General features: G+C 44.5%; 1 protein-coding gene across 10 annotated transcripts in view; it reads left to right on the top strand.

The window, feature by feature from the left end:
* Positions 1–12926, top strand: part of cbfa2t3 (CBFA2/RUNX1 partner transcriptional co-repressor 3) — a 41820-nt gene that overhangs the window by 13617 nt on the left and 15277 nt on the right. For 9 of the 10 annotated variants that reach the window (XM_082533827.1, XM_082533831.1, XM_082533833.1 and 6 more), the window contains 3 exons: positions 9598–9753; positions 11742–12064; positions 12329–12418. In XM_082533827.1, the coding sequence (XP_082389953.1) occupies positions 9598–9753; positions 11742–12064; positions 12329–12418 (569 nt within the window). The remainder of the gene's footprint in view (positions 1–9597; positions 9754–11741; positions 12065–12328; positions 12419–12926) is intronic. The other variant, XM_082533832.1, reaches the window with a different exon arrangement.

Raw genomic sequence — 12926 nt, forward strand, 5'->3', positions numbered from 1 at the left:
CAACCTTTCAGAAAACAGATATATTTGAAGTGTAGAGAGAGGAAGGTTAGAGATTTCCTTGATATGTCAAAGAGTAGTGGTGACTTTGAGGAGCGGCGCAGTCACGTCTGCAGGGTGTAGAGGTTGTGTTTGATATTTCAATTATTGCTTCCAACAGAAATCAGCCCATCTGTAAGATTTCTGAAAACTATGTTATGTCTTTGTGGAGAAATCTATAAGTTCCTCCAGAGACCTTCAGGTAAAGAAATAAATGTGATATGAGAAAACATAAAGATGCTTTGTAGGACCACAAAGTTTGTGATATGGTGAGCTGGACCTGGTGAAAAGATCTTTTAAAAGGTTTAAAGATTATTTTTGAGTCTGTGGCAGAATTTCATCTCATGAAACTTAATGTTATGCATTAAATGAACTGATAATCACCTGGTAATGTTTTCACTCATATCACTTTCTCCCCTGAAACTATGATTGATTCCACAGCGTCTCTCTTTTTATGTAACATGAACGAGATGCACTTGTAATAACAGAGAAGAACAAAGCATAAGGAGACATATGAGTGGATAATTTTGTGACATATACAAGACTGAGATTATCTTCCCTGGATTAGGCTTTATTTTTTCCTAAAAAACTGTAACTTAGTAAGCATGCACTAATATAAACTATATAGATTTTGTTTCCTGTCATCTCTCCCTAGGAAGATTATACCAGTGTAAGAGTGCAGATGTTTTGTTTAAATTTACATAAATTTACACAGTTCCCTTACAGTGGCAGTTTTCCCTCCACCTTGACCATCGCATGGCATCAGGTCATCTTAATTTCCCAATTAGCTCACATAATCACCATGTTATTGGCACAGCGGGCGCTCTCCTTCTTTAGCCACTCGCTCTGTTTTTGTGGCGGCGTCCTGTAGTCGGCCTGCGTCCCAGAGGACTTGCTGGTATTTATTTCTGCAGCTTCCAGCATGAGCTGGCTGTAGGCTAAATGGAGAAACTGTCAAAGCTTCCCTCTAACCTGTCACATAAATGTCTCCCCCCCACCCCGCCTCCGCCTCCTCTGCTGCATTCTTGTTTCTTGTGTGTCTGTGTGTGAAACCTATGGGGTCCTCCAGAATAATACAGAACACCCTCCCCGTGCCTGGCTAATGTCAGGAGCTTTTGTTACTGTGCCCGCGGGGCAAATGAAGAGGTATGAGAGCGCTGGCAGGCTGGAGAGCAGTTCAGGCTACAGACAGTTTTGTCAGCGCTGACACCTCCATAGTGACAGAGCAGACATTTAACACAGAATGAAATGAAATACAAGACATCAAGCAGGAGAATGACTAATCTGCTGTTTGTTTTCCTATCTTAGCTGTAAGTGACAGCTCAGTGTCAGGTTTTTAACGGTGCACAAAGCATAAGAGAGAGGGGAGACACGGGGAGAAGAATAGGCAGCCGTAGTTCACGCGCTCTGTTAACACACACTCACGCAAAGAGTTTATGGCAAAGGATACACAGCGATGCTGCATTTGCTGTGATGTGTGCATGTTGCCAGGGTCAATTCTAAGTCTTTTGTGCTCCATAAATCAGCAGGCAGCAGCAGTGACGTAAGAACAAACAGAACTGCTCTCTGCTGCAGCTGGCTGGAAAGAGGGAGATACAGGAGAGAGGAATACAGAGAGGGAAAGAGAGCGCAGGACAGCAGCTGTCAGGCCTCCATCGCACACCTGTCACACAGGAAGTGAGCGCTGGCCACTGTTTCCTGGATACACCTCCTCAAACACTGCTCCTGGAAGAAATGGAAGGGGGGACATCTGCTGTGAGGGAGAGGCACGAAGGCGGCCTCTCTGATACGGTAAAACATGGATGAAGAGTAAATGCCAACCACTGTAGCAGCAGGAGAAAACAGATACAGAATTCCTCCCCCGCTGCTCCGACTGTTTTCATATCAGCTGCCTTGTAGTCATATTTGCATGTGAATGTGTGTGTCCAGTTTGTACAGTTTAGAGGATGTTTGTGTTATTGCAGAGCTCTGTGACAGACGGGTCACTGTGGAGACTCCAGCCCAACTCTCCCACAAATACACTAAGCCTGCATGCCCGAAATTTAACAGTGGGACATTCCCACGCTAGCCCCTCTCACCCGCCCCTCCAGCACCAACCCACCCCAGCCCTTCGCTCTCTCTCTTTCTCTCTCTCTCTCCTGTGACCATCATGAACTAATCCAGATGTGGTGTGGCTGCTCACAGATGTCCACATAACTCTTTGTACAAGGTGCTGCTCCTTTCTTCCTTCAGATTCTTCTCTTTCTCTGCATCTCAGCTTGCCCCAGCCTTTCACATCACCCAGATCATGGTCTCAGCCTCTGATCCGAACAGGAAGTGACATCACAGTGCTGATAATAAGGCACTTGCAGCTATTTTTCTCCCGTTTCACTTCTCCTCCTAGGCTCTAGAGTAGTTCTGTTGTGGCTGTTGTTGGTAGAATATTTCCTCTTTGTTTGTCAGGCTTGTCAGGCTGGGTCCTCAGGAGGCCCCCTTGCCCTATTCCCAGGCTGCCCTTCACGCTGCCTGTATGCAATTAACAGAGTAATTAAAAGCCTGATGAGCTAATTGGTGCTGGGTGAGCCTGCAGGTGTTTGGATCGGGGAAGTGCGCTCACCGTGAACATACTCTTTTCAAATATGTTTTGTCTTTTGGTTTTATTCCCATTGAAGTGAAATATGAAGCTGATATTGGTCGGCCATTAAAGAAATCGGTACTAGATGCTCAAGATGATCGATAAGGCGGTAACGTGATTTCTCAATAGAATTTATTTACTGAATCCTGTTACCTAAAACAAAATCAGATGCCTAGGTAGATGCTGTGTTTACGCTTCCACTTTACTGTGATACCAATCTTGACTCCATACATTCCACAAAAAATGTTTTCTGCTTCAGCAAAACTGGATTTTACACGAGTGCACTCGTTGCAAGGATGAATTATGTCACTTTTGAGGAAGCCCAATAACTGGGCTCATCAGAAAGTGAAGACAACAGAAAGTCTTATCCGATGATGTTGGCTGCCTGGGGCTGAGCTCTCCGCTGGCAAAATTAGGTGCATGGCTGACAGGATGAGGGGAATAAATGATGTAGATGAGCAAAAACAAACAACAGTTTTCATGCACGGCAGAAGCTACATGTAGATTTTTCTGCTTTTGTTTGTCTGCCTGCCTGCTTTGCTGGTCCATTCCTAGATGTACATGCACAGTCACTTCCTCATATCTGTGACTCTGTCTTGTCTCCCACTTCCTCCCCCACATCTCTGCTCTCAGTCCTTCTCTCTTTCTCTCTCTCTCTCTCTCTCTCTCTCTCTCTCTCTTTCTATAACCCCATCCCCTCCCCTCTCTGTGGCAGCTGTGCTGGTGATGGCTGTGTGCCCATGGTGCAAGCTGGCTGTGGGGTCCCAGGTGGCTCACATGACAGTTATTGATGTTCAGGTGTTCAGCTCCTCTCACACAGGGACCCTGGAGCCACACAAGCACGCACACAGGCAAACCCACACACATTTGCACACATGCAGAAGCACAAAACACATGCGTGCACTCCGATGCTGTTTACATACCTACACAGAACGCATGCGTGTAGTCATGTACTTGCATAATTATCCATAAAAACCTGTGTATTTCCCTGTTGCTTCTGAGGAAGTGTAAGCAATACAATAACAAGTACAACTGAGAATTTGTGCCTGCAGCTTCTGGCATGTAAGGAGAGAAATTTTTATGGTTTTTTGGTGATCTTATATGTGGGACCATTTTCTGTGTGTGTGTGTGTGTGTGTGTGTGTGTGTGTGTGTGTGTGTGTGTGTGTGTGTGTGTGTGTGTGTGTGGTGGGATAGCCAGTGTCAGTACCAGTGCCCAGTGCAGTCCTAACACACTCCAGATGTGTCTGGCTAGCCAGGGAGTTGTTCTTGGCACAGCCTGTCTCGGCCAAATGTCACAAATACTTTCCTTTATTTAGGAATGGCTCTGAGTTAGTGGCTGGAGAAAAGAAGGAGGTGAGGATGGGCGGGTGGTGAGGGAATGAAGAACAGGGCAAAGGGAGGACAGGTAGATTTAAAAAAAAAAAAAAAAAAGCTCAGGGTGGGGGAGAGGTTCGGGGGGGGGGGGGGGGGACTAAAAGAGGAGATGTAGAAGGACAGAAGATAGAGAGGGAGGAGTGAGGGAAGCGGGAGTGAGGCAGAAACAGTCTAGCATCTGGATTTTATTAGCAGCCGTTGGGAAAATCTGAAAAGGAAGTTTTTTCTCTGCGAGCACGTCGGCAGCAGTGATATGCTGCACATAACCACTTCACTGCCGACGAGAGGAGCCAGGCCCTCCCAAAGGAGAACAGATGGTCGCTAGAACTTCAATACAATTACATCAACAGCTTTCACAGATATAAGCAGTGTATGACAGCATCCCTGCAGCTTTGAGAGGCAGAAATACGGCTTTTCTAACCTTAGCACCTCTGGTCCTGGATAAATTGTCTTTGATCTGTCCTCACCTTCTGCTTGTCCTGTAGTTATTCTTACGCTTCCCTCCCCAGTTTGATCATTTAAAAGAAAATGGAGATGTTTTCGACTTTGAAAAGCTAGGGAATTGTCAATGATCTGCTTGTTGTAATCTGATCAAAGACAGCCCGGCTGTTGTCAGTGCTTGAAGACAACCAGTCCTCCCCCATCCTCCCTTCCTTATTCCCCTGTTTGTTATTGGTCACCGTGTTTATTGTGCCATATGCTGCACATGTGTAATATCACAGCGATTCTTAAGTAACAAAGGGCAAAATGTCCATGTTTGTGTCCACAGCATGAGCATACGTATTTTGAAAACTTGTAAGCACGTGTGAAACCATCTGTGCATCTGTTTATAGTGTGTGTGTGTGTTTGAGAGTGTTCTTGAGCAACTGTAATCTGAACCGTAGGAGTGAGGACATTGCTATGAAGTTACCTTCAACAGGCAGCTTCAGAGTTAAGACTTAAGGTTAGAAATTGGTTTAGATTAGGCTTAGTGCGATGGGGACAGGGAATACACTACTTTAACGTGAGTCCTCATAAAGATAGATGTACAAGCGCGTTTGTGTGCGCACACACTGCACCGGCCTGCCTCCCACCCTGTCATTAGTGAGGGCTTTAAAGCCTCTGAACTCTAAATCAGCTCAAGATGAAGCGGAGTCTGGGATCTGTCTGCAGGAGCAGCCTCGGTGCAGACTCACAAATATTTATGCACACACGCACACACATTCCTATCTTACCTGTGGCGCGGTGCACCCTGATAACAAGGTAAATGTCAAAATGGAGAAGCAGGCACACAGACAGAAACAAATACATTGACTTGCTCTAGGTTTTGGGAAGATGACATTAATTGTGTGCTAATGATGTTCACACTCCTTTTTATTTGAATGATATTTGTGCTGGTACTATAATAATGGATTGTACTGTAGGTGCTGTAGCCCTTAGTCCCAGGTCCAAAAAGCAAGGCCTGCAATCCCCAGTGTTTTGATTCTAAGGCCTGGTGGGGGTCTGGGGGCCAGGGGCTTAGGCTCTGTTTGTGTGGACTCCACAGCGGCGTGATAGGGAACAGATGTGGAAAGCCAGGCGGCTGGGCAGCCAGCCAGAGCAGCTGGGAGAAATTAAAAACAACAGCATTCCTGGAGACTAGGGGAATTACAGTGGGAGGGAGGGAGCGAGAGACAGAGAGAGAATTTTAGGGCTATGTGGTCACTGACAAGAGTCTCTGTGGAGTATGAGAGACTGAATAGACAGGGGGGATTTAAGGGGACTGTTCTGCAGTGGTTAGCTAAAGCTAATAAGTTTCAGCCGCATTTCCAGTGGAAGAACAAATGCCTAGATACACATACAGTCAACACGCGGGCATATGCATACGTAAAATGAGACCACGCTGCACAACCAGCATCTGAATGACCTTCTAATATCTTATCATTACATGGTGGTCGTCATATCTCTATCTGCGCTCGTCTTAAGGAACTAAAATGAAAACATGTGTCTCCGAATCTATAATGAGACCCTCAAATGACTTAGACAAACCACTGCACTGTGCACATGCCCGCGTACAGTATGTTATCTGTGGTTTTGTGTGTCTTGCAGTGAATTGTTTTTCATCTCGTTTCATCATGGCACAAGGAGAGAACAGGAGACAGAGAACATTTTTAGACTGAGGACTGTTTCTTTGGTGAGCAATCTTTTAGCCCTGATTACGTCAAATATAGAGAGATACAGCTGTTCAGAGAGTCTGAGAAACAGAGGCAAACAGCCTCAGAGAGGAAGGTAACGGTTGTATCGTGCCGTCTAATTTTCAGCACAATATTCAGAGATATTTTGGACCAAAAAAAAAGATGTATTTGTCCCTAAAGTGGCCTTCTTAGTAGACTCAGATGTGTGCAAGTGAGGGAGAAATAGCATAGTCCAAACCTGAATCTTAACCACAGGTCCACTTCACCTGCCATGCCCAGCTCTCTTTTTATACTTCTTTTGGTATAAATATTTTGTCCTTCAACACGAAGCACAATTGGAGCACAGATGGCCACAGATGGGGATGCAGACCTTGCAGACTTCCTAATGTATTAAAAGTAAAATCCAGAGCATGGTGTGTACGTGTGCGCCCTGTCTCTGTAGCTGGTCAGATTAAACAGCTGTCTATAATCCCACGGTGGGAGCAGACAGACTGAATGGTCCCCTTATCCTCGTCCTCTCCTCCTCGCCTCTCATCTCCTCTCCTCTCAAAAACTAACCGTACACACTAGAAAAGATCTTGTACAGAGAGTGACATAATAAATTTGCTCAAAGACGAGGTTTACTGAAACATATGGCTGCATCTATAAAGGAATAAGACCACCAATTCAACAGCATGTAATGTGTTTTTACATGTTTAGTGCTGTATAGAGGAGCATCTATTTATACAAACCAGCCTCGTTTGCCTCTATCCGCAACCTTGTGTGTTTATGTTTAGAGCGTCTGGCATCGGGCAAACAGCAGAGTGCCCCTCGTGTTCTTGAGGATCAGTGTGTCAATGGCTCTCACACTGCACACTCCAGTGTGGCACTCTTTAAATACAGACACCAGCTGTTGAACGGAGCTCTCAGAAATAGGCTAACACCAAGGACCGAGGCCAACTGAGGCAGGAGTTGTGTGTAGGAAAACATTTTGCAGGAGTGAAATGAAAAACACATTATGTGGTAGTGATTTGATATATTAGCTGATTACTATACTCCAGCTACACACCAGGGTAAAGGTACAAAAAGCCCAGTGAGTGTTAAACATTATGCCTCAGTAGCGATGCTGGTAGAGGTTTTATTAGCTCTTTTTGATTAGCAGAAATGCATTACCAAACATTATCTCTAACTGGTTATGTTTGGCTCAGGATGACATTAATTTATAAATCAAAAATACGCATTTGTAATGGCGTTCGCCACACGTTTCTTACATCAACAACATCCTCAAAGCACACAGACAAGATTCAAACATAGACAAACAAGGAAAAAGCAGCACGCAATGTCAGAGAGACAAAGGAGAAACTTCCAGACTCTCTTAAAAATTCAAAATGTGTGTGTTTTTACGGCAGGGGAAAGTTCGTAAACTTAGACAGTGAATCATACGCCTAATCATTTGTCCATTCTTGTGAAACTGGCAAAGCGATGTGTAATTTTTTTCCTTTGTTTGAAAAAATATTGTCTCGGCATGTTGCTGTAACATGGTGCAGGCTCCTCTGTGCCTCTAGTGCATTTTACCAGCCAAGACAAGCAGCAGATATGTGTGAACACACTGTTTAAACAGATTTCATCTGTTGCGCTATTTTGTGTCATGTTTAATGATGGTAAAATCCGATATTTCAAAACCATCTGCTAAGGTAAAAGCCCCCAGACTACCTTAAAGAAGCTGACTGTGAGTTATTGAGTCAAGGGACACTTTATTGACTTTGCAAAAATGCTGTCTGTGGCAAATAATTATTTGTCTCCTCCTCTAAATTTGGCAAATATCTTCCAACCTTTGGTCGTTGTCTTCTCAGAGATACTTATTGTCACAAATAAGTTAGTCTCACTTACTGTGCTTGCATTATAATGCAGTTCACATCCATGATGTGCACATGAATGTGACATCAGCTCTGATATTGGCAGCAGGGATGCTTTAAACCAGTGGTATTATTTAACCAGATCATAAATGTGGTCTGATATTGTATTTTGGATGGTAACAGTAGAAAACAAAATACATCAACTGAGCCAAGAAAATTAAGGAAAGAGAGGAAAAGAAAGGTTTCTGTTGGCCCCTAAGTTGGTTTGCTTATACTGTTCTGCCAACTATATGAAGATCTATGAAAGCTACTGTGCTCACTTGTTTGGGTTCTCTGTGTTAGTGAGGAAGGACAGAATTATTATTACTTTTTTTTTTAATCCAATGATGACAAGACAGATGAAAATAAGAAAAAGAGAGAAGCTGAGGGATGGGGTAGGAAGCATTGAATGCCACATAAAGTCTACAGTGTGCTGCTTTGCCAGAGTAGAGAAGATGGGCCTCTGTCTTAGGCTTTGTTCATGAATAGATGGGTTTACTTGAGTAATAGAGTTTTAGTACTCAACCGTATGCATAAACTGAGTGTTAATAGTGATTTTATTGTTTCTTATGACATGGTGCGCATTCATTGTACTTTGCCAGTCACACACATCATTATAAAATATCTTCTCAAGCTGAAAAAGTCATCACACTCTCAGCTCAAGTTTACATTGCAGAAGGATCCAGCAGCTGCACTGACAGTCAGGCAGAAAGACAACGCTCTATAGATAGCTAGATAAATAGATACATCGACTTAGTGTTTGCAGTTTTTCACATGGCCGTGTTTTTGTGTAAGATTTTTTGTACTACGTGAGGCCCTTTGCCACTAGTGTACAACGTAGCGCATCTGTCCACGCACATGCGTGTGGCCATGTCACATAAACCACGTGTTGTGTTTTCTTCTCATGTCCGTTGATGTACCATCCATTCCCTTCACACTCCAGAGCTTGGCCTTGCCTTGTTTGGTCCTGGCAGGCTGTCTGGCAGAGGACAGTGAAGCCTCTGGTAGCAGGACAGAGCCCCGCTGAAAGCCAGTCCACAGTGATGGACAGCAGCAGATCCAGCTGCACTTGTCACTGGCTATCAAGCCGGCTGTCTGAACTGGGGAACGAGAAGGGACAGGCGGGGGGAAGTGTGTGGGTGTTGGAGGTTACAGTGGAGGGGGTCTGATTGGGATGTCACAGCTACATGGATTGTGCATGGGTGAAGGAGAGAGAGCAAGAGGGAAGCGAAAGGGGGCTCTCAGTCAGCAGCAGCTGAGCTAGTGAGCAGGTGTTTTATGTCTCCCAGGCCCATGAATTTCCATCGGGAAAGACAAAAGAAGTTTGGATTCATTTCCACTTGCTGCATTGATTTGTTTTTGTTCTGTATATGTGGGGCTTCTGGCTTAAGAAAACATCTAATGGCTCCCAGGTGAAGATGTCAGTGCTCTCTTTTAAACCACCAGTCTCCACTTTGAAGTTTTAGGTATACATTTTTTTTGTTTTTGTAAAGCTGGAGTTCGTTCTTGACAAACTGTGTCTGTCTTCTCCTTTCATATTGTAGGTAGCAGAGTGCAGAAGGTTGGAACAATGCCAGATTCACCTGCGGATGTGAAAACCCAGCCCAGGTCCACCCCACCCACCATGCCTCCTCCACCCCCGGCTGTCAGCCAATCAACCAATCGCAATGCTTCGTTCACCCCTACCACCAGTAAATCAAGTAAGGATCCTTTCTATCTATTCCATCCTATTTTTAAGTAGGAAAAACAACACGTCCACTTTATACTTTAACATCTTTAGTCCGTGATTTATTTACTATGAGCGTCATCTAGAGTCCAAACTTTTTGGAATAAATTAATCATAACCCACTGAGCGCTTACACGCTGTGAGACGGGTGTAAGAAAAACACTGACTGGTGTGCTGCTTTGGTGACTTTTGAATGGAGTCGCTCTAAACCTTTATCTCATAGTAAACAGGATGTGGCTGTATGCGCTGGTGTCCAAGGCATTGTAAATGCTTCTTTACAGCATAGATTAGGTAGTTGGTATTGGGGTAAAAGCTACTTTACACCAAACTGGACCAGTTTGTGGTTTAGCTGTTAATATAGATGTCATATTTTAATCACAATGTCTATGATTTGTTGTGACTTTAGCCTTATTGTGTCTTTGCTAGGACTTAAAACTCTTCCTTCCTTCCCCTAAATTTGCCATGAAAACGAAAGTAGGGCTATTCCAGTAAGAATAAGAAAAATTCATTCGTTAAGACCTACCACATCCCGATCAGACTCTTCACAAATCCATACATTTTTGCAATACCTTAGCAGCCGTCTGCGATGAACTTCGCAGCCATTTGTTCTGCTTTTGTCATGTGTCACTCTTTACGCTTGTGTAAAGGAAGAGAAATTCCAAATATGTGTTTCTTCACTGCTCTGATGAACAAGTGTTGAAGTCACTTGTGCGTCAGGTGTGTTTCCCTGCAGGCGTCCGTGTGTGCTTGTGTCTTTTGGAGTGCATAACGCCCTTGGTGGTGGGACAAGGGTCTTTGAGTGTCTATGTAAGTGTATGGCATTGTGTATGCGTGTGTGCCTATGTTGTTTACCAGCTGGTCAGGCGGCAGTCGGTTCAGGGTACATCGGCCAGGATGGTGTTTCAGTGTGTAGAGTGCTTTCTTCCCTATATAGCAATGGCAGACTATGTTGTTTCACCTGTTGTGGCGGGTGGTCAGGAGTGTAGATCTCTCCTTGCACCTCTCCCTCGCTCTCTAAAACCAGAACACAAGTGCAGCCTATTAGAATCACATGGGTTAGTCCATATGTGTTCAGGCCCTCGTTCTGTGGATTAGAGCAACAAGCATGCCTGAGAGGAACCAAAGCAGCTACACACCAGTGGACATTGGAACTGCCTATAGTCTTTGCTTTATCAAAATATGATGGAAAAGTATCATACCCGACAGTAGCTCACTACAGAGCCCTAAAAATACACACTGAAAAGATTACGCAGCTGGTTGGATGCTGTGCTCACTGTAAGTGCTGTCATATGCTGTTATCGTGAAGTTTAAGCTATATACAGCTTTAGAAATTTTAGAAATCAGGTATTCCAGCAAACACGCAGCATTCATACCCAGACGCAAATATATTTATTTAGATTTGGTGAGACACGGGACTGACCGGAGAAGAGCATTTCAGGGGAGAGGTCATACGTGTTTTTGTTTTTCTCTGTTTGTTTGTGCCTGCATTAAGAAAAATACGCGAGTGAGTATAAATGTGTATGAATGCTGTGCCTATTCTGAACCTCAAAGCTGCAAATGTACTTTCAGCTGGTGGACATGTGCGGGCCCAGATTTAGCTACACACCTGCTACTGGAATAAAAGTAACACAGGCCATAGGACTATTTTTGGCATCTCTTTAACAAGTTCCTCATATAGTTGTGTCCTAGTGAGTGAGTGAGTGAGAAGCAGGGCGAAATAGACGGATACAGAGGCAGATGGATGGGTCGGGGTGGGAGTCAAATGGTACCACTTGTGAGACAGCTGAAGTTGCTGCAAACACACACTCACGGCATCTAGCAGAAAATTGCATCACTACAGTTGTCATTTACTGGAGGCGTGGTATCGACTTTAAACCTGTTGTGTGCTTTATTTAATTCATCTCAGCCAAACACTCTTCTGTCAGCAGGATTTAAAAGCTTCTGCCCTTGTCATGCCCCTAGATCTGTCAGATGCCCCTCGGGCCCCTCCGAAACTACTGACCCAGTTCACGCCGCCTCCTCCTCCTGTCTGTTTATCTGCAGTGCTGAATGGGAGCAGCCACTCTCCTACATCGCTAAACGGTGCTCCATCCACTCCTAACGGCTTCAGCAACGGGCCGGCCATGTCCTCGACAGCCTCGTTGTCCAACCAGCAGCTCCCGCCGGCCTGCGGTGCCCGGCAGCTCTGCAAACTGAAGCGCTTCCTGACCACGCTGCAGCAATTTGGCAACGACATATCGCCTGAGATTGGAGAGAGAGTGCGCAGCCTCGTCCTGGGACTGGTGGTAAGTTGTGATTATGCTCGTGTAGAATTTGCCTGATGAATCTTTTCAGTAAAAACGTTTTGTATAAATATCTGAAGCTACATTAAGCTCTTACGTGGAACTTATTGTGTTATTTACTCATTGAGAATCAAGAATGTGTGCACAGAATACAAACAGATATAAGCACGTGGAGAAGACAATAAGGAAATGGCATGTGTTGGAATGATTGTGCGAGTGATCTATAAAGCATTAAAAGCACTTTTTTCTTCTTGTTGTCTTGGATAGAATTCCACTCTCACCATTGAAGAATTTCACTCTAAACTTCACGAGGCCACCAACTTCCCTCTGAGGCCGTTCGTCATTCCTTTCTTAAAGGTAAATGTCTGCACATTTCAACAAATCAAGCCTGATGTCCTCTAGGTAAATGCACAAACTTTACTTCTCACTGTGGTCAGCGCTCAGGACAGCATTTCAGTGAAAGTATTCAAAGAGCAGTAAAAAGGGGAATCTATATGTGTACAGTGTGTACATGCGGTAGACATCATACTGTACATAAACAGTGGTAAGACGTGCATGGTAATGTCTGACAAAAAGGGTGAGTGTGAGTTTGTGTGTGTGAGTGTCAGACCTCCTGGCGTGCGATGATCCTCCACATCTGGGACATCGCAGCAATAGCTGTGTTATATCAACCAGACAGGTCTGAGAGAGCTATTTGACAGCACTGTTGCACACACATTCACACGTACACACACAGATAAAAGACACACAACAGCACACCCCGGAGAAAGAGAGGGAGACACATGGTAGAGGAATGTGTCAAGGGACCTGTCTTATCTCATCCTGTCTCTTCATCTATCACTTTCTTTTTCCTCACCCTAATCTG

Source organism: Aulonocara stuartgranti (genome assembly GCF_965226115.1).
Source record: "Aulonocara stuartgranti genome assembly, chromosome: 1".
NCBI lineage: Eukaryota > Metazoa > Chordata > Actinopteri > Cichliformes > Cichlidae > Aulonocara > Aulonocara stuartgranti.